Raw genomic sequence first — 23578 nt, 5'->3', positions numbered from 1 at the left:
CGCAACAATATTACTCGTGCGTTATCTTTTGGTCTGAGAGTGTAATATGTACCCGGTATAATCGGAAATCGAAAAGCTATAGTGAACGACTCATTGCGTTTCGCAGGATTGGTGGACGGGTACCTGGTATGGAATCCGAGATGCCAGATGCTGTCGAAGGAGCCGCTGGACGCGGCGATTCGCTCCTACGTGAAGAAGGAGAAATTCGAAAATTGCTCGAACGATATTTATTTGACGAGTCTTGTTCGGGAGGAGAATGGCAGCATGGTACTGTTCGTCGATCCAGCGGCCACTGCGCTTCATCCTGGCCTAGAGTGCTGCTGGTCAGCCATTCTCCGACCAGAGAAGCGGCTAAAGTCTGGCAAAGACAAGGACGTAGAGTTGTCGGTTGTGTAAGTATTAAAATTAAAATTAAGAGACAATTAAGATAGAATTAATAGTCAATTTCATTCTTACCAGAAAGAAACGATGATGCGAATAACACTAAAGTTTTAGAAAGATGACTCTTAATTGAGTTATTGAATATCATAGATACATTATCGAGAGGACAGCAGTCATTGATTAGTAGACTGCGGATCTTTATGCAAAATAAAATCTTCGCGAACGTCCCTACAAAAATTGAACCTAAATAGGAATTTATTTTATTCTGTAAATATTATAACATGAACTTTACTTTCAATTATTTTTATATTCTTGCATATTGTTTGCATTTTGTAGGGTCTTGCACATTCAAATTTCCTATAAATGTATAAAGTTCCGCAGTCTATTGATTAGTATTTTCAATTTATCATTTATATGCACTGTTGTTAATGTAGAATGCTCTGTTGATACGATCAAGTAGGAATCTACTGAATGTTGTAATAGATTTTTGTATGAAATATCCCGATACGTTACACAGTTCATAATTTGTTTAATTTCTACAACTCAGCCGACTTGTTGGGGGAAAAATATTCCTCAAACCATTAGGTTTTCTCTTACAAAAAATATTTGCATTTTATAGTTGAAGACTGGAAAAATATGCATTCTCAGACGAGTCAAAATGTAATTTATTTAGAGACTATGGCAAAGGATATGTGTGGAAGCAGTGCGTAACGTTATCAACTATCACGCTGAGAGCCTGAGTTCGAATCCCGATTTTTCATGGTTGGGTTAGGTCCGGTTAACAAATATAAAACATAGAAAAGCCTATGGCGTAAAATAAAGTAATGGAAAAATATGAGAAAGAATCAGATAAGTGCAATAACTCCATGTACACATTGTTCCGGATAGAACTCGAGTGTCGGCAGAATTTAGGCTCCTTTGTAATCATGTGCCGTTAGGTCGTTAATATTCTTTCTCGAGCGACGCGAAAACTGAACGGAGGGCCAACAATAGTTTATGACATGCTCGCGAAATATGTCGCTTTTGGTTTATAGCTAATTGCCGTCAATATCAAGCCAGATGTGACCGTTTCGAGGTCTTTAGAATTCCGCATGGTTCCCAGGCTCGGCGGCCGGCCATGCCATAAATTCGGAAAACCCCACGAGGGCGTTGGGCCTTCCGTCAGTCATCAGGCGACCACCTACCCCTAGTTTCGAGGTTGTGGGGAAGACACCGCGACGGGGGTGAGCGTAGGACGAAAGGCGCCCTGATTGGGCCTTGTTCCTAAGATCGGGGCCCAGTCAGCGCGCCCCTTGGGCGCCAAGGCGTGGCAACGAAGACGAGGAAGGGGCATTGTGAGGTATCGTCGGTCGTTACTTCGCCAAACGAATTCAATTCCGACCGGACAGTCGTCCCATAAGGTAATTCTCATCCGGATGAGAATCCTATGTTACGAGTCTTCGGACATTTTGATTTTCATCCTTCGATTAATAAAGTCCGGTTTCTTGGCGTGAAACGAGTGTGCATGGTTTCTTTCAATACCCCATTTTATCCCGAACACGCATAGTAGTGCAATATGGGAGAAAGAGAGCCCCATGCATTTAAATCAAAACAAGCAAGCATATGTGCGGGGGCGGACAATAGCACAGTGGGTAGTGTAGTCGACTACACCTGGAAGTCAAATGCTTGGCGTGGCCAGGCAAAGCATTCTCAGATCATCAATACCCATACTTTCTCTCTCGCAGACTTTCACGTAATTTGTCAATTTAAAACTTTGACAATATGAGTACATAATCATTTTATTGTGTTTTAAAATATTTTTAAGGACACTCATTGACGCAGATACCTCTCCTCTCACAGGCTTTCAGATACTTTGTCAGTTTAAAACGCTTATAATATGAGTACATTTTCATTATTTTACATTTTAAAATAATTCTTATTCATCAAAACCTTGACCTTGCCTGGTCACGTCAAGCATTTGACTTCCAGGCCACGGACATCTAGGCAAATGTCTAAACAGTCTCAGTTTGTGGTTGATACATAAGTTTAGCTTCTTCATTTCACCGCCAAAGTGCGGAGCAGTCAGTTTACATGAGTTGTCATTAGGGTCTGAACGTCTGCACTGTTGAACACAGCATTTGATATTATGTTACACAGTGTCACCTTGCACTTTACTGGAAAGGAGCTTCATGTACTGGCTGCTCATTTCGATTTCACATCTTTTTCTACTTTCTTGAATTTTTTTAAGGGGATCTTCTATTCTTCTATTCTTCTAATCTTCTATTTTTCTATGATTACTCTTTAAGTCCTCCACTTTTTCATGTACTTGGTGTAATTTTTTTACTTTTTTGAAGTTTTTTATGGGGATCTCACTTCTTTTTAGAAAGATAATTTGTATAGGGAATGACTTCAAATAATAGAAAATGGGAGATCAGTTTGAATCTTTTAAGGTTTTCAAAGTACGCGGAACGCATTGCAGGAAGAAAGAAAAAATGTAATCACTTTATCAGTAACATTTAAATGCAACAAAACTTTCTGTCATGTGTCGTGGGTACTTTTGAGAAATTAAAGGACTAAGTCTGACCTCTCTTTTTCTATATTATTGTAATACAATAAATTATGTGTTACAAATAGTGGATCTCTGTTCATTTTATCATTATTTAAATTTCTTGCAACAAAACTTTCTGCCATGCATTGTGTGTACTTTTGAAAATTCTAAGGACTGAAATTGATATTGCAATACGATAAATTGTGCGTTACAGATAGTGGATTCCTTTTTTCATTTCTCGCTTTATCTTTAACATTCGAATTTCTTGCAACAAGACTTTCTGCGTTCTGCGTACTTCTGAACTTTATTCTAATACAATAAATTATGCGTTACAAATAGTTGATTTCTTTTTTTTCATTTCTCACTTCATCTTTAACATTTAAATTTCTTGCAGTGAGACATCTTGCCATGCGTTCTGTATACTTTTGGAAACTTAAAGAACTGAAGCTGGTCTCTTTCCTATATCTAGCTTCAGACACATTATGTATATTGTAGACTCTATGTTTACTATAATAAAAGACAAATGTATTTTTATTTTAAGCTCTACATTAATTTGCAAGTAAAATAAGGTTTGTATGTGTTATTTACAAATAAAATTAATATCATATGAATAACGCACAACTTATTATATTACAATACCAGATTCAGTCCCTTAAGTTTTCAAAAACACACATAACGCATGGCAAAAAGTCTTGTTGTAACAAACTTAAATGTTAAAAATGAAGTATGAAATGAAAAAAAAGGTCTACACTATTTCTAACCCACAATTTATTATATTATAATACCAGTTTCAGTCTTTTATGTTTCCAAAGTACACACAACGCATCGCAAAATGTCTTGTTGCTAGAAATTGAAATGTTAAAAATGAAATGAGAAATAAAGAAAGAGATCCGCTATGTGTAACGCACAATTTATTGTATTAGAATAAAATTCACGAGTATGCACAGCGCGTGGCAGAAAATCTTGTTGTAACAAATTTAAATGTTAATAAATAAAGTGGGAAAATGTACAAAGAGATCCACTATTGATAACGCACATTTTATTCTATTATAATTCCAGTTTCTGTCCTTTAAGTTTTCAAAAGTACGCACAATGCATGTCAGAAAGTCTTGTTGCAAGAAACCAAATGTCACAAATGCAAACTGACAGTTACAGGTTAGAAATAAACGAGCGGCATGAGTGACAGCCATATTACAATTCCGACCGACGAGCCTTGCCGACTGATTCCGAGAGTCGACGAATCGACGAACAGGCTTAGTTCCTATTGACTAAGTGTTGCCGAAAAATTCCTTGTCAAAGGAAAAGAAAAACGCTGCCGTTTTTGACACATTCATGATATGATATTACGATATCTCTGTCGTTCATGGATCGATTTTATCGATTTTGGTTTTATTCGAAAGCTTATGTGCGATTTACATTAGAAAAATGCCTTTGGATTTAGAAAATACAGCAGGCGTGACGAGATATTAATGACAGAAGTTTCGGGTTAGGTTGGAATCGCGTTTTCTCGAGTAAAAGATACGCGGTAGCGCCAGCGCCAGGCATATACGGGGAGGCTATTTTTTCATGTACTTGACGTCGAGACGCTACCGCGTCTCTAGATAAACACACACAAACAAAAAGCATATGTGGAACATCTAGTTGGAGAACAGACTAATATAAAATACAAAGTACAAACAGTAAATCATGATGCAAGAAACTTAGTGATCTGAGGAATATTTTTCGGTCAAGAAGTCAGTCCACTTGTGAAAATCAGAGGAATGATGAACAGTGTAATGTGTCGGAATATTTTAATCAAAAACCTATTGCAATATGCAGAAAGAGAAACAGTAAAAACCTCAGTCTTACAATTCGATAACTGCTCATAACACACTACGATTGTGGACAAACAATGGCTGTAACCGTAAAGTATGAAAGTATTAACTTGATCAGCTCAATCCCTGAGAGTTAAAGCAACGCGTAAATAAATTTCAGCATTCAAACAAAACAGAACTATTTAAAAATGTCAGAGAAGAATGAAAATAAAATCCATTCAGATAGTGTTTTGAATTGAAATCGACTGTATGCCTCGTCGTTCTGCTACTATTATCAGTGCAAAAGACATGGTTATATAATATCATTAATGGTTAACAGTAAAATACATAATTAGTTCATTGTATTGGAAGATAAAGTATAACTTTCTTACGTAAGACGAAGTGTCTGGAAACTTTTGAACTCGCTACTTTAACAATCTTTTAAGTATGTAGTTACGAGATTATAAACAGAGTTTATTTTTTGCACTGTTTTCTTTCATTTGTTACGTTCCCGTTCTAAATTTCCTAATTTGGAGTCGGATGTGCGCACCCGGTATTCTTCGCGTAGACATAGGAATTCGAGACCAATGCGAAGCTAGGGCGTAGTCCCTCGGAAATCTCGGAATCGTGCAATGTACTTCCCTGCCACCCCTTGGCCTATGATTTTTGAGTATAAAAAGGGTGACGATGAAGGCATATCGGGTCTAGTCAAAGTCTAGAAAGGGTTCCGTACACGTCTGTGCGTGCTCTTACGAATTGTCGACACGAGAAAACTTAGTGAGATCGGGTTCAAGTCCCCTTCGAGCAAAATCTTAACCATACAGTACGTAGTCTACTGTTAGGCATTATTTTATCGTTGTAGTCGTCCCCCGTTTGCTCCCGTTCGTGAAAACCGAAAAGGATTAGATTCTTGCTTTGCGGAATCGAAACTACACTTTCAACTCAGTTCATATTTGTAACAACTTAGCTTATTACCATTAGTACACCGCGACAATTACTCTCATAACAATTGTAAGTTCTGGTGCATATCAGAACATATATATATATATATAATCATTTTTAATTAGTGTTGATCAATTATAATACCCAGTCCAGTACCCATTAAGGTGCACCTTTGCCGCTCGAGGTACATCAAAAACTGTTACGAGGCCTAATACTAACATTTCCTGAGGCTCCCCACGTTAGCCATACGTGGGTTCGTCCTCGATAACCAACCTCCTGGAGCTCCCTGCGTTAGCCATACGTAGGTTCGTCTCCGCGTCTACTTCCTTAAGGCACCCAGTGTTGCCTAACAACACTGGTCAAGCCATTAACAAAACCATATTCCAATAGAAAAACCCCGGCTACGCAGCCGCCCCCTCCGGCTCGTAACACATTTATCATACTCTTATACGCAAAGTAAGTTAAAATTAGGTTAAATCTCAGTTTCGAAATCTAAGGTGATAAATCTATCTGTTTGAAAACTTTTACACGTCGATGTACATGAAATTGATTCAAGAATGAAAAGGAAATTCGTAAATGCGTTTTTCTTCGAACAGGAAAATGAATAAGGTGATAGCCATACATATAGAATTAAATGATTTCTTCCATATTTTTAATTTAGATCGTACGAATACATGTTCTGATAGCGATAATCAAAAACTAATTTTTCATAATTTGATGTACCAGTTAAAGACTACCCTAAATACAATACGTCCGTTGTCTTAAACAAAAATTGTTCTGTTAAAAACTTTTCAGTTTCGATGGAGCAATATTACTATTTTCGCGAAAAGTATTTCAAGGATATATTTTCCGAAATTTCAAGATCATCAATGTTTCTTTAAAAGGAATGAGGTATTTCATTATCTTAGTACTGTAGCAGATGATAAGATAAATTCAAAGATGTATAATACAAGGGTGAGTCTTATAGTGTTACAAGGTATTTTCTCGGTTATTTAATATAAAAAATTTCAAAAAAGTAAAAAAATTACGCCAAGTACATGAGAAAGTGGAGGACTCAAGGAGTCATCATGGAAAAATTGAAGATCCCCGTAAAAACCTACAAGAGAATAAAAAAATATGTGAAATCGAAATAAGCTGCCACTACATGGAGGTGCTTTCCAGCACAGTGCAATAGCGACACTCTGTAATACAATGTAAAATTCTGTGCTTTCCAACTATGCGCAGCTAAAATGCTGTGTTGAACAGTGCTGACTTTCAGACCCTAATGACAACTCATGCAAAGTGACTGCTCCGCACTTTGGCGGTGAAATGAAGAAGCTAAATAGTGTATCAACCACAAACTGAGACTGTTTAGACATTTGCCTAGATGTCCGTGGCCTGGAAGTCAAATGCTTGGCGTGGCCAGGCAAGGCATTCTTACATCATCAATACTCATACTTCCTCTTTCACAAACTTTCAGGTAATTTGTCAATTTAAAACTCTGACAATATTATGAGTACACTTTCATTGTATTGGGTTTTAAAACATTTTTAAGGTCATTCATCGACGCTAATACCTTTACTCTCGCAAGCTTTCAGATAATTTGTCAGTTTAAAAGTCTGACAATGTGAGTACACTTTCATTATTTAGCGTTTTAAAATAATTCTTATTCATCGACACCTTGACCTTGCCTGGCCATGCCAAGCATTTGACTTCCAGGCTGAGGAAATCTAGGCAAATTATTAAACAGTCTCGGTTTGTGGCAGATACGCTATTTACCCTCTTCATTTTACCACCAAAGTGCCGGAGCAGTCACTTTGTATGAGTAGTCATTAGGGTCTGAACGTCAGCACTGTTCAACACAGCATTTTAGCTGGAGAAAGCACCTCCATGTAGTGGCAGCTCATTTCGATTTCATATATTTTTTTATTTTCTTGTAGTTTTTTATGGGGATCTTCAATTTTTTCCTGATGACTCCTTGAGTCCTCCATTTTTTCATGTACATGGCGTAATTTTTTTACTTTTTTGAAGTTTTCTATGGGGATCTCACTTCTTTTTACAAAGATAACGACTTTCTTGTAGTTTTTTTATAGGGATCTTCTATTTTTCTGTGATAACTCCTTGAGTCCTCCATTTTTTCATGTACGTGGTGTAATTTTTTTACTTTTTTGAAGTTTTTTATCGGATCTCACTTCTTTTTACAAATCATTTATTATGTAGAATTTATTTTAAATTTATAAAAATAAAATTGATATTTCGGTAAACTCTACATAAGAAGTCTAACTTATTATTTTTTATAAATTTTATATAGTAAAATAAAAGGAGAGGGGGTAACAAAAGCGAATATATATATATATTCTTATTTATCGACATATATATATATATATATATATATATATATTATATATATTATATATATATATATTATATATATATATATATATATTATAAACATTTATTCAATTTTCAATGTTCAATTTATAAATAATTATATATACCTGCAATTATTTTCTTGCTGTAAGAAATTTTAATGATAATGATGAAATGAGAAAATGACTCCATTTCTATAAGCTTTACATAAAAAGTCTAAATTAAAAACACTTTAGTAGTATGGATCTAGTCTGTATGAATGAAGGTACCTGACAATTCAGATTTTGACAACTTACCTTGTAGTCAAGATTGATCAACACTTTACAACACTAGCTGCAATTTGTTATTAAACTCTAAATAAAAAGTCTCAATTGAAAACATTTTGCTGATATAAATATAATTAATAATGCAATAGTGTAAAAACTTTTGACTGGCCGACGAGCCATGCCGAACCGAATGATTCTGAGAGTCGACGAACGACACTCGGCTTTTGCTTAGCTCCTATTGGCTAAAGGTTGAGGACGGGAAAATCATACAAAAAAATACCGTTTCTGACAGATTCATGACATGATATTACGATATCTCAGTTGTACGTGGACCGATTTGATTGATTTTGGTTTTATTCGAAAGCTTATATGCGGTTTACATAAGAAAAATGCCTTTAAATTTAGAAAATATTGCAGGCATGTTGAGATATTCATGAAAGAAATGTCAGGTTAGGTTGGAATGGACCATCTCTCCTGTAAAAGATACGTGGTAGCTTCAACGCCATATATACGCGGTGACGGATAATTGTTCATGTACTTGGCGCCGAGACGCTGCCGCGTCTCTAGATAATTTAATATAAAGAAAATAGAAATTTAATATATTATTCAATATAATTCAATATAAAGGAAATAGAAATTATTTCATACTTTTTAGTGCAGTTTTAATATCTTTTCGAGGTCGGTTATATTTTGTTTTCCAAAAATTAATTTGTTCAGCAACTCCATCACTTTTTTGTAAATTAATCCGTAAAATTAGGTGTGAAATCCTATGCTAGCACTTAAGAAATATGTATGTTACTCATTGTTTGTGAACAAATCAAAAAATGGAGAAAATATGTGTTCTAATTGGCTGTACTTGTTCTTTGAACTAACCAGTCTTCAGCCAGTAAAAACATGTTTAACAAGCAATCTTTATAAAAAAGCGATATAATTGGTTAACAATGGCGCCACCTCTGTTTTGATACTGCTATTGCTCGTTAAAAAGTAAACCTTTTTGATGTTTTCTTTCTATCTCCGTTAGTTTTTGAGAATTTTAATAAAAGTGTATTTCATTCTCAACTTCAAGGATAATTTTCACCCTTAACCCTTTGAGGTCGTATTAAATTTAGACATGAGTGTCGTACTGGTCGGAATTAATTTCCGATGAACAAGCAGTGATACATAATATGCAAGATTGTGGAGGATAAACTACATAGATTTATTAATCCTTTTGTGAACTTTAGATATACAGTGGGTGTAGAATGTATTCGTACATCGATCAATTTCCCAAAAAACTTTTCTGTGAAATTGTAGTTTCCTAACTTCTTTTTTTATAATCAATGATATTTTACATATTCTCGGAAGTCTCTAAGATAGATATAGTCCAAACAACATTTACTAGTCTATATAATTTGTGAAATTAATAAAAAAATGCGAAAAGTGGGTAAAAGTATAGAAGCAATAAGTATTTGTACGACTCTTATGACGAACCATTTACAGTAGAGTTTGTAACGTAAACACATTAGTTTATTGTTCCGTGCGAATTAGAAAACATCAAATTTCCAGGAAAGTACTTTTAAAAATGACTCCAATAGAGGAATGGGAAACTCCAATGGGAAGAGATCCCACTTCGAATAACTAATAATTTAGTTAATTTAATGCTTAAAAGAGTTACAATAATTATAAAATCAAATCTAAATCTCACGAAAGAAGTATTATATACTTATAAATTAATGTAAATTTCATTTTTTTTAATGAAGTTTTAAAAATTAAACAGTTGTGCGAATACTTATTGCTTCAATATTTCTATCGAATAATTGTTTTTTTCTTGTTAATTTTGCAATTTTATATAAATAACTGGTTTTTTTTTGTACTCTACCTATTTTAGAGATTTCCGAGAATATGCAGAATGTCATCGTTTATAAAAAAATAAGTTAATAAAAAATAAAAAAATAAATTACGATTTTACATAGTTTTTTTTTGGAAATTGATCGATGTACGAATACTTTCTACACCCACTGTATGTTTACACAATAATGTGTCTTAATGTTATATTTTTATGTAAAAATTATATTTTATAATTCTCCATCATGTGGTATATTTCGGTAACTTTTTTTTTGCCATTTTGGAATATTATTTTTGAGATATTTTAAGGATGTATGGGAGGTACAATCAGAGACAACTGTATATAAAATTTGAATTAATCGAATATCTTTGTAATTACGACATTTAAATAAACAAACTTATAGTTATAAGCTTGTTTTTAATGTCAAGTCTCTAATTTAACACGAATGTTTTTATTTCTATTTATTTTTAGAATGAAATTCTTAATATCTTTAATCATTAATAAAGAAACTTGGCATTGAAAATGCCCTGAATTCAACTTCAAATAAGAAAAATATAGAGAAAGTGTAAATTGATGTATGGATGAATACAATATAAGATTAGTATAATTCTTATCCACCACAGCAAAGATTAGTATGGTTCTTTGCTGTGGTGGCTAAGAGCAGACATACGATCGGTACGATAAAAAAGCTTTGGTGGCTGAGAGTAGATATACGACCGCAAAGGGTTAAACATGAATATCAGCCAACACAAAAAGATGTGCGTCTAACATTTTTCAATGTTTTACCTGTGTGCCAAGTTTCATTAATAATCTACGTGTAACAATTGAATGATGTCCCTTGTCAGTTAATTAATTTTCATACGGACATTTTAAAGTGTCATTGTCAATTCATTTGAGACTTTTAAATTTTCTACAGCTATTAAAAAAAGAGTTGCTCCTTGAAACTATTTCACAGAAAAAATTTATCCAACACTTTCTCACCGCTGCAGATGCTACAAATGTCTCTTAAGCATGAGCATTGTATGATCGTTATTCAAACGTCGCGCACATTAACACTTATTATTAGACTCAAAGCGTTAATCTGCTTCTACTTCGACTTGTCGCTGGCACGAATACGCTACTACGACCTGAAATAATCGGAAATGATTACAAACTGACATTATACTGAATATTGAGACGCGATTTGCAGAATACTAATTAGCAGTGCAAACTTAACCCTTACTCGACATACAGGGATCATATGAACCCCACAACCATATTTCATAAATTTTAAGTACAGTCTGTAATGCCAGAGCGTGGACGCGATATTTCTGGAAAAAAATATCTTTTTTATCAAAAAAGTGATGTAGATCGAAAGTGTATTTAAAAAGCTAATACGCTCTTACTTAATAGTGGGTTCACTCTCCTTCATTTGCAATTATAGCTTCGTAACATCTCGGCATGCTATTGACTAATTTTTCTGCATTGGAGACAGGTAATATTGAGGTACAAACGAAACGAAAATCGGTACAAACGGGTACAAACGATTCTAAAGAATCGGCAAAAAATTGATTTTAAAAATCTTGAAAATTGACGAACTTCTCTTTTACGCGTATCAACAATTTGCTGTATAATGTAAACTATTGAGGTACAAACGAAACGAAAAGCGGTACTAACGGGTACAAACGATTCTAAAGAAGAGGGAAAAAACAGATTTCAAAAATCTGAATATCGGGTGCTGACCATTTTTCGAATTTTTGTAAATTATTAATTGATGAAGGTACAAACGATACTATTGGTGGAACAATCAAGTACAAACGAAATACTATCATTGTCTATAAAAAAAAATAACTTTTGAAAAGTCAGGTGCCAGATTCACATCACTTTACAAGATTTTTGTTGATTGTTGCGACGATTTGGAGTCAAATTGGTTGTCATGCTGTTTTTTTAATTGTTTTTTTATGTTTTTCAATGATATTCTGATAAAAAAATAATATTTTCATTACACAATCAACTTTTTATTGTATTTTGAAGGTAACATGAAGTTCGCTTTATCACAAATTTACTGTATTCAGTTCTCAAAATAAATACCTTCTTTCAATGGACACTGAATTAATATTTTTTTTCTCGCGGTGCTACATCAGCGGAAAACAGAACTAAATTTTGAGGCCTTAGATGTATAAATAAAAAAGTTATACATTTTTTATAAAATCAACCTTTTTCTTATTTTTGATTGCTGTTTTAATTTTGTTACCATACTTTACTATATTTTTTATTTATATACTCTACCCTACTTTAAAAACTACACTTTTAAGAAATTAAAAATAAAATCAAGTTAAAATATATAATAGTTTATTTATTATAACGGTTTCTGTCATTAGGGTGCATGTGATCCCTGTGTGCTGAGTTAGACTTGACTCCAAGGCCTGATTTTGCAATTTCGGCCTTAAAACATTATAAACAATAAAAGTGCGTTTCTTTTTTTCTTATAGAAGAAATTTGTTTACATATACTTTTTCCAACATCAGGCCTTGGAATCGCATCCGCCAAAGTGTAACGAATATATTAAAACCAGAATTATTAGAAAATATTGCTTCTTGTAACGTGGTTGGTTAAGTAATGGGATATCACTTGAAGGTTACTTTGAATTGAGAGCACTTGAAACCTTTACTGAACAACGTGTATTTCTAACAAAATATAACACCTTTAAATTTGTACAATAATTTCCACGATCTTTGTTCGGGCGCGTAGTTAAACCGCGGCGCGGACTTCCTTCTATTCTCTATGTTTGAACCTTCGACCATACATACACACCGGGACAAAAAGATAGCACACCTTATATTTTCCCATATTTTGTGTTAAATGCTAATTAAGATACATATTTTCTTTTACTGATAACTCAGAGCATGTCTGTGTATACAATTTACGAAATATCGTCCACAACATATACTTCGACAGGATTCTAACATAAAAAATGTAATCATTATTGTTCGCAAGCGGGACAAAATGATAGCACATGTAGTAAATCTACGCTTTCCAGTTACACTGAAGCTCGCAAATTGCGAACATCAGCCCCGGATATTATTTCGTGTTATATATTTGTTAAAAAGAGGCGAACTATTATGCAAAAATGGGTCGCGGAAAGAAATTGAATGAGTGTGAAATTGACACTATAATAAAATTGAAAGAAGAACAATATTCAGTGACAAAAATAGCAAGAATTATGAATAAAAGTCGAAAAGTAATAATGAACTTCTTGGAAAATCCGGAAAATTATGGTAAAAAGAAGAGTTCTGGACGTCCGCAAAGTATAAATGCCCGGGAAATTCTAAGATGACTGCAAGGCGAATAGCTCAAAGTGTTGGTGGAGGCACTAATATAAAGAATATGAGACGTGTTTTACAAAACTGCAAATACATAACACGAAGAAAATTGAAGAAAAAGCCTTGGTTAACTGTGCAACGTAAGATGAATCGATTACACTTTGCGGAAAAGAATATTCATATGCGAAAGAAATGGCAAAGAATAATATTTGCGGATGGAAAGAGGTTTAACTTAGATGGACCTGATGGTCTGAGTTACTATTTGCACGATATGCGAAAAGTGGAACAGTTTTTGAGTCGTCGGCAAACGGGAGGTGGTGGTGTGATGATTTGGTGCGGTATCGGGTACTATGGTAAAATAGAAATCAAACTTATAACTGGAAAAATAAATAGCAAAATGTACTTGGAAATGATTAAGGAACAAATAAACACTTACGCCACCAGAATTGCTGGAGAGAAGTTTATTTTTCAGCAGGATAATGCCGTAGTACACACGGGAAAAGTAGTAAAAGAATATTTTTCTCGAGACAAAATTTGCGTTTTGGATTGGCCAGCAAGGTCACCCGACCTTAACATTATTGAAAATTGTTGGGGAAATCTTGCCCGAGCTATATGTATATGGAAATGGCAGACAATTTGGAAATATTGCCGAATTAAAAAAATGTATTCAAGACGAGTGGGAGCAATTAAAACAAAAAATTATTAAAAATCTCCATATATCTTTGCCAAAGAGAATGATGGCTGTTATTAAATGTAAAGGAGGAGCCATAAGATATTAAGCATTAAATATCATTCGTTGATTTATTGTTATACACAATTTTAAGTTAAATGTGCTATCATTTTGTCCTACTATATTTCCTTAACAGTTCTTTCTTTTTTGAATAAAATTGTATAGACTGCCGAAATTCAATCCAATTTTATTTGTGTGTGTTTATAGAGGTATTTTACAAGAATGTATAAAAACAAAACCTTGGTTGTAATGTTAAAGAAATAAAAATATGTTAATTTTTAAGTGTGCTATCTTTTTGTCCCGGAGTGTACATGGATCGCTCAAGCTATAGTGTAGTCCGTAACCAATATCTTCTATGCCAAAGTTACGAGTAAGCAATTGTGCGCAAGCGCTACAGTCAATGGGCGATAGCAGTGGGGAAAGGCGCGAATTGAAATTTTTGACGGTTTGCCGAACTACTCTTCGACCATTGGTCAAAGCTGCAGTTAGCCTATCATCTAGATGGAATTTTTGCTATAGTTCTCGAATTTGACGCATGCGCATTACCGTCATGTCTCACTTTTGGTATGAAGATGTTGGTTACCCTCTGCTCAGTGTATAAAGAGTAGGCTTGAGGAGTCCATCTTCTATATATCGAAGGTCGAAGGTTTGAGCTGCCCTCGGTCCGATTCTTGCCCACACAAGGGAGCTAGTCTCGGAGCACTCGGGCTGGCAACGTCTAGGTTTCTCCACACAAGGGAGCAGTCCAGAGCAGGTAGCCAGTTCTTAGGAATTCGAAGAATTCTGCCAATTTCTGGGAACGCAGCCCTTTCTATACCCATTTAGGCCTGGGCCCACGCGCTGCGCCGGGTGGGGGTAGTCACGTGGGGTGGCGCGCGAGGGGGGGGGGTGACTCGCTGGCGGGGGTTGCGTTGTAGCGGAGGTGGCTACGGCTCCGCTCTAGCGCGATCGGGGCACTACTCTGACGAGTTCCGAGGGTAACTGGAATGTTACGTTTGAAGGGGGTGTTACATTCTTTGATTCAATAAAATTGAACACAATCATGCTAGCCCATTGAGCTCTATCCTAACTGGAGTGTGAACTCCTGTAGGAAGAAGTAGAAGCGACGGAGGTCCAAGAGAAATGCAACATGGGTGGTTCCGGTATTATCCTATAGCAAATTTATTTGTAGAGGGGGAACAAACGTACGCCGTAACATAACCTACCCGAGCATCGCTGAGCATTGTCGAGTGAGTTACTTTCAGATTCTTTTCCGCATAAAATTGGATAAATACAATATAAATTGAATTGTGACAAATAATCAAATTTAGCTCTATACCAAATTGTATATATTTATATGATCTAAATTACGGTATGTAAATTACGTATACTATTCCATTATTATGTCATTATTATTAATGTTTCTATCGTTTTATATATAAATAAAAAGGAAGTAAAGTTCAAATCTGTACATAATTAATCTGTAAATAATTCCTAGAGTGCCGCGAAGTTCAAACAAAGAGGAGTCTGTTCTCCCTCCACACATAAATTTGCTATAGGATAGTACCACCGGAACCACTCATCTTGCATCTCTCTAGGACCGGCTTCTCTCTCACAGTTCACACTCCAGTTAGGATAGAGCTCAATGTGCTAGCCTAATCGCCCTGTCTTCGTCTCTCCTGCAATTGTTGTATCGTCCTCTCTGTCCTTGTCCCGGAGTTTCCTACTTTTTCCGCAACTGTCGCTGAAGTCAACTCGAAGTTTGGCTCTGGCTCCTGCGCACTCTTAACACCATCGAATTAGTTGCATTTTTGTTGCAGGGTGAAGGAATGCCAAAAATTTGACGGTCAGACGATCGTTCCCGGTAACATTGAAGCAGCGTTGGTCACTTGCAACTCTAAAGCGAAGAACCAAGCGTCTTCCGCCAGCGGGAAACCCATCTACAAGAACGTTCACCCGGTCCTAAGTACCGACAAGGTCCGCGAACGCTGGCGTCGCAACGATAGCCAACCAGCGCTGCCCATCCAACTTTCGCGCAAGCTCAGCGTTCTCTTGCTCGGTATCGACAGTGTCAGTCGACTGAATTTTCTGCGTAGCGCGCCATCTGCCGACAGATATCTGCGCGAGACTGGCTGGGTTCGCTTGGACGGATACAACAAAATGGCGGACAATACCTTCCCGAATCTGATGGCGATACTGACCGGTCAAAATCAAACCGAGGCCTACACGATATGCAAGCCAACCGTTCCCTACAAACTTGACCAGTGCCCCTTTCTTTGGCATAACTTTCGCAACGCCGGATACGTCACGGCCTATGGCGAGGACGAGACCACTCTGAGCACCTTCAACTATCTCAAAGTCGGTTTCATGGATCCGCCAACTGACTACTACCTGCGGCCGTACATACTAGCCTGCGAGAAGCTGCTCAAGGTGAAGAAGAGGTACGAAAACATATAGTGTCCGTTATTACTTAATATTCAATATTCTACACGCGTGCAAAGTTTGCAAGTGAAAGCCACTACACTAACCAATGCACTTGTTCGAAGAAGAATTCTTCAGTTTTGGTTAATACCGAAATTGTTGACTTTTCCCTAAAAAGGGAAGACCTAGTAAGTATATACTATTGAAAGATGGAAAGAAAAATACGGGACGGCACAGGGCCAAGACAAACAATAAAATACAAAAATAATCAGCTTTGTACTAATGATGTAAAAAAAAAGTGTCACTACCTCCCGTATTAGTTAGTTAGTTATATTTTATCCTCTTTGCGGAGTACATGCGGACCTCCGCTCCGCTTACATTTCATTTCCTTTTATCATTACTTATCGAACTAGGTCACGGTGTAAGAAAGATAGGTGGACCGACTCTATCCCTACTCCTGTGATCTTAAAGAAAAAGTTACTTGTCCCTCCTGCAGAGGGTATTAGTATAATGTGTGAACAATATCACGTTTACTTCTTTATGTTTCTTTTACACCGTGTGCACGCCGTAAGAAAGTTATGGCACCGTGATCGTGCCATAACCACGTGCCAAATACCAAATTTTGTGATTCGTTATTTATTATAACGTTTATTTAAAAAGCGAGTGTTTTACACATCAGCAATGCTTTTACTGAACAACAATCTTGTGCATTGCTTCAGTTACACCGCTGTACAATATCGAATTTTGGCGCGGTAGCTAATTCAACAGAACTCCGCCAAGGGGAGCCACCAGAACACACACAGGTCACGCAACGTGGTTATGGCACGGTGTAAAAGAAACATAAGGAAGTAAACGTGATATTGTTCACATGTTACGCTAATACCCTCTGCAGGAGGGACAAGAAACTTTTTCTTTAAGGGGATAGACACGGGTAATGCAGCGAGGTAACATTACCGGCAAAAATGGGCCTAAAAAGGGGTTCGCGATTTTTCGCTTTTCGTCCTTATATTAGCATATTTTGGGCTGAATGAGGGCTCATTCGAAAGACGAAGGTCCAACGAAGGGTGCTCTGGTCATGATTGAACGATAGTGTGTTGATATTTAATAATATGAGCGTCCAAAGTTGAACAAAAGTCGAGCAAAACACATCCGTAGAATGGAAGTATTTTTAGGTTACTAAATGGACTTCGTGACTCAAATGATGACCAAAGCACCCTTTGTTGGACCTTCATCTTTCGAATGAGCCCTCATTCAACCCAAAATATGCTAATATAAGAACAAAAAGCGAAAAATCGTGAAAACATTCCCAAAGACGAGTTCCGCCATTTTGACGATAATGCAGAGCATTACGTCACAAATTTAGTTCAGACAATCGATAGGAGATGGCGCTTACTGAGGACGACTGCTAACGTGAATTCGATACAATTGCAATGTTGCCGTTCTCACAACAGCGTCTCTCTACACTGTTGCCATTTCACTGAAGTCGAAATCGCGCTTAGCATCCCGTATCCTTACATTTGTCAACGTGGACTCTCAGTCCCTCTTCCTTCTTCATCAAATTGTTTCTTTCTACTATCGTCGTCGCCTCGAAACTCTAGCTTTGCGCTGGAAGCGGTTCGATCCCGGTAGGAGTCACTTATTTTTTTTTACTTTTTCTTCCGTTTGTATCATGTTTTGTTATGGAAACTACCTTTTTATATATTAAGATTATTTTTATACAATATTGTGCAATTTTTATGTTTTCTGTCGCTTTGAAAAAGAGGTTAGGATGTGAAAGAAGTTTCTGCAAGCTTTTATAAAAGCTTATGTCATTATAGTTTGTAAATAATAATTTAATTATATTAAACAAACATTGCACAACTTCTTTCTTCTTTCTTTTGTTTTCCTTTTCTTTCTTTCTTTTTTCTGACTTCTTTTTCAACGCGATAAAAAACATAAAAATTGCACAATATTGTATAAAAATAATCTTAATATATAAAAATGTAGTTTCCATAACAAAACATGGTACGAACGGAAGAAAAAGTAAAAAAAAAAAAAAATAAGTGACTCCTACCGGAATCGAACTGCTTCCGACGCAAAAGATTATCTTCGCAAAATGGTACTCTATCGACTGTGCCACGCTGCTTCTATGATACCTCCGACTCTTATACGGTTGACACTCGTCAATCGAAATTTAGCTATTTTTAGAAATTTATTTCTCGAAAACGAAAGAGAGTCGCGCCTTCTCGCTTGCAGAGATTGTTCTAAATTCCCTTTTTTACATATGAACAAAATTTGATTAAATAATTCGGGGGATACTAGGCGATGTCTCATTTGTAGTTTCATCAATCGATAAATGAAAAAAAATTGTAACAACCTAATACTAAAATCGAAACGAAACACTATCATTTTCCGTAAAAAAAAAGTTAATTTTTTAGCAGTTGGGTATCAGGTTCACATACCCTAGTAGCACAAAATATTGAATACAGATTCATCCAATAAAAGAGATTGAATCTCATTTTAATATTTAAATATACATATCATGTTTATTCTAGATTTAGAAAAAAATCCTTTTTTTTTAAGTATAAAATGAATATCTATTCAATATTTAGAATGGAATATTTTTTCCCAAATGTAAAATACATATTTATTTAATATTCGCAACAATATATTTTTTCTCGAATATAAAATACATATTCATCTCATATTCAAATTCCCACCGACGTAAAAAAAATTAAAATAACTTGTTTTAATGGAATCCAATCACAAGAAATAAAGTAATAAAAGTAAAATCTATGAATAAATGAGACACAATATAAAATTTGATTTGTAACGTGTAATAATAAGAACAAATCATTGTAACGTGGCGCCCCGTTTAGGAACCCGCGACAACGACGCTCCTGGGGAAAAAACCCTGTACGCGACGCAGTACCGAGCGTCCGGCTAGGTACCGCGCGGAGGGGAAAACCCATAAAAAGGAATCTCCCCATGATCCGTGCTTTCCCTAGAAAGCAGCCTACCGTTTCCAGGAAAGGCAAAGAGAGAGAAAAGGAGTCAGGCTTCAAAGTCACGAGCAGACGACGAATAAGGTGTTCGGCACTCCACGACTTGCGTAGTTTCCAAAAACCACCCCAACGCCCAAGCTTGAGGAAACCGAGATCCGCAAGGTGACCGGTACCGGCCAAGTGTTTCCCGACTCGTTAGAGGAAGACGTCCCCGACGACACCTCTACGAGATTCCTACCAAAAACCCCTCTTACCGCCTCTCCATCAGCATCGGGCAAAATTGAATTTCCTACGGGCCGCGTGGAATCCTAAACGTGCGTAATCCTCGCCTGTACCGCGAACAACCGCGACCCTAGTATTAACGAAAAAAGTGTAATCATAGTTTGTTTAAAATAAACGAATACGTTAAAAACTACATCAACGTTACAGATTTAATTTTTTTTTAAATCTCTTAATTTTCAAGATGTACTCAACATTGCCCGAATATTCAATACGCATCTTCTAAACATAAATTTCACATTATCCGAATATTTTTTAAACGTTTCTGTTAAAATATTTATGGGAAATAGGAAACATTAATAATGGATTTTTCAGGATATATAGGTATCGGTTTTTATATTCAATTAGTATCAACTGAAAAAGTAATTTGTATTAGACTTCTTTATTTTTACAAATGAAATCAGGGTGTGCAGAATGTATAAAAATTATTGATCACCACTTTCAGGAGTTATTGTACACATCTGGATCGGTGGACATTTGCAAAAAAAAACCGTCCGCAAAATCCATTATGACCTCGAAATTGAAGGTCAAAGTTTTTTTTAATTTTAAAAAATTCTACTCGAGGAGTAGGTAAAAAGCTTCAAAGGAGTCACATGCCGGAGACGAATCGTTGTCGCGTAAAAAATTGTTAATGTTTTCCAAATTCTCGATAGCGCGGAGCAACTCTACGGGGCGCCGCGGCGGCGCCGAGGGTCCCTCACCCTAGCTCGTATTCGCATATGCACGTGCGATAGCGAAGTGTGACCGCACTACACAAACGTAATACGCAGCGCGGAACAGAATACTACTACTCTTACTACGCTGAGCATTCAGAATCCCTCAAGGAAGAAGTATACAGTATATGTTGTTGAGAAGAAACTATACTGTATGGCAATAACAAGCAGCTTCATCTAGTTTTCCTCCGCTGCCGCATATCTAATGGTAATACCATTTCTATGCAGAGAGTAGCTGCTGTAATACCGACCTGCCGAATCGGAGAGGTCACGTGTCGTGTCTACCCCCTTAAGATCACAGCAATTTTGTAGTGGGGGTAGCGTAGTCGGTCCACCTATCTTTCTTACACCGTGAACTAGGCCTTACTTTTATAGTTTGAATCTAGTTTGCATTTGAGTACTGGGAGGGGGGGAGCGTGCCGGTGCCACACCCGCGTCACTATAGGGCTCCATGGCGCTTAGATCTTGTCCCGGTCACTCCGAGTTCACAAAATTTGCTCCGTGGCTTGTCGGAGGTGGCTGATAACCCAGTTGATGCTTTCTACCTCGTTTCTCGCTCTTGCCACACTTTTTAGAGCTCGGGCCCGCATTAGTGGTTCGAGCTACTCGCGGGGGCGGTCCATCATTGGGCGGGGCCATTCTACCTATATTTCGGGAGGTGCCGAAGCCTGGTGTGTCGTCGGGCGATCCACATCCCTCAGGATCTGAGGTACCAGCCTGCATTATTCTTCTCCTCTACACCGTGCCATCAAAGTTGTGAATCCTATACACCCCCCCCCCCTTTTTTTTTTATTACGTGGAGGAAATCTGATAACAGACACCTGCCACCCGCCCGGGGGATCGGGTGGAAGGTAGTGTGGGGTTATACCCACTAAAACCTCCACGGCGACTTCCGGATACTCTACCAACACTGGCGATTCAGAAGGAGCCGCGTGGTCTCTTACAGAACGCTGCCGCGGCTCCCCCTCGCTTAGGCCGGCCATGTGGTAGCTTATGGCCGGCCGCGCCTCGAGGGGGGAAGATTCTATCCTCCCTTACCACCTCCCAATCTGCGGTGCAGGGAGGCCGCGCCCCGCACCACTACATCTCGGCGGCCGCATTTCTAGCATGCCCAGGGTCCCCGCTCTGGGTATCGCGACCGCCAGGGGGATCGGCATTTAGCTTGCCGTCCCCCCCCCTCCCGTCACTATTCATCCTCGGTGATCAGCTGACGGCGGAGGTTGTCTTCAACCGTCCCCGCCGCCAGTTGCCATAATTAGTCCGGAGGCCAGACCGCGCGACCTCTACTAGGTCGCCGCCGCCCCCGGTTCCTTCGAACGGAATCGGTCAACTCTTGATCCCGCCCTGCGGCCTCCTGCGAGATAACCTCTTCGCAGGAGACCATCGCCCTCCAGTGAATTCTATACACCCCCTGTCAATCTATTCCTGGTCCGTTAGGCAGTAACCGGGCTCAGCCTGCGTGTTCTGTAACACGGGTTGGATTTGGTACCCTCTGTTGTCTGCCACCCCCCACCCTCCTTCCCTGATTTTATACCCTATCACTCCCCCCCCCGGCCCCTCTACCCCCTCCCTCTTTTCTCTCTAGCGCGACGGGGGGACGGGGTCCCCCCCCCCCCCCCCCCCCCCGGTTAAGACTATCACTCTCGGTTCCTCCTCCCGACAATAGCCTGGCGTCCATGGTCGGGGTTTGGATTTCCGGATTATCTGTATTTGGAAACTCTACTACCCCGGATATCCCTACCAAGGCCGATAGTTGCTACGGAGTCCCCGCTACACCTTGTTGGGTGATTTCTGCGATTGGATTCCAGTCTTAGACCTTTTCAGCCCATATTCTCCGCAGCAGCTTCCTACTTTGGCGAGCCTACTTTGTTAGTATCGTTCTTTTTATTCTGTTATCCTCTTCTGATTCACAACCCGGAACGGCACGGCTGATTCCATCTGTTTGACACGGTCACCACCCGCCCTTGGGTTCATCTCTCTGAATTCCCCTTTTCCTTGCGGAAGGTTATTCACATCGGTTAGGAGGGTCCCCAGTCCCTCCGTGGAGCCAATGGTATATACCATTTGCATGGCTCCGCGGCTCCTTTTCTTAAGATGGAGGATTTTCACGGCCCGGTTACCACCCGTCCTAGGCTCTACCATATCCTGTTTGCAGGAGCTGTAGAGCCCTTAACCATGTAGGATGGTTGTTGTTTATTCCTTGCTCCGGGACACGGTGAGGTGCAGTCACGTGTCCCACTACTATTCTCCTGTATATCTTTAATCTGTTTTTAGCCCGTCTAGTAACTCTTTCTTTCTCTCCGGTTTTCCATTGGTTGTTTTCTTCCGCTTGTTTCTGTTGATCCTAGTAAATCTTACTTCTATAACTTACATCTAATTTTTCCTTACACGCACACTCACACCTGAGAGAGAAAGAGACTCCATTCACCCATTTCCTCCACACACACTCTCATTCCTGACCTCAGTTTCCGCCGCTCGTCCTGGCTCTCATCTCTTCCACTCTTCTCATCCACACCTCCCCTTCCCCCTCTTCCCCTAGCACCTCCATCACAACCTCCTGCCACCCTTTTTCTCTACCCCAGTCTGTTCAGGATAAAATGGGATGTTGAAAGAAACTTTACACACTCGCTTCACGCCAAGAAACCAGACTTTAATAATCGAAGGATGAAAATCAAAATGTCCGAAGACTCGTAACATAGGATTCTCATCCGGATGAGAATTACCTTATGGGACGACTGTCCGGTCGGAATTGAATTCGTTTGGCGAAGTAACGACCGACGATACCTCACAATGCCCCTTCCTCGTCTTCGTTGCCGCGCCTTGGCGCCCAAGGGGCGCGCTGACTGGGCCCCGATCTTAGGAACAAGGCCCAATCAGGGCGCCTTTCGTCCTACGCTCACCCCCGTCGCGGTGTCTTCCCCACAACCTCGAAACTAGGGGTAGGTGGTCGCCTGATGACTCACGGAAGGCCCAACGCCCTCATGGGTTTTTCCAAATTTATGGCATGGTCGGCCGCCGAGCCTCGGAACCATGCGGAATTCTAAAGACCTCGAAACGGTCACATCTGGCTTGATATTGACGGCAATC

General features: G+C 38.3%; 1 protein-coding gene across 1 annotated transcript in view; it reads left to right on the top strand.

Moving 5' to 3' along the window:
- Positions 1–23578, top strand: part of LOC128878826 (uncharacterized) — a 49767-nt gene that overhangs the window by 14092 nt on the left and 12097 nt on the right. Inside the window, exons 3-4 of the mRNA XM_054127380.1 lie at positions 107–392; positions 15915–16535. Of these exons, the coding sequence (XP_053983355.1) occupies positions 107–392; positions 15915–16535 (907 nt within the window). The remainder of the gene's footprint in view (positions 1–106; positions 393–15914; positions 16536–23578) is intronic.

Source organism: Hylaeus volcanicus, chromosome 6, assembly GCF_026283585.1.
Source record: "Hylaeus volcanicus isolate JK05 chromosome 6, UHH_iyHylVolc1.0_haploid, whole genome shotgun sequence".
NCBI lineage: Eukaryota > Metazoa > Arthropoda > Insecta > Hymenoptera > Colletidae > Hylaeus > Hylaeus volcanicus.
This window is presented reverse-complemented; position numbering and strand designations above follow the sequence as displayed.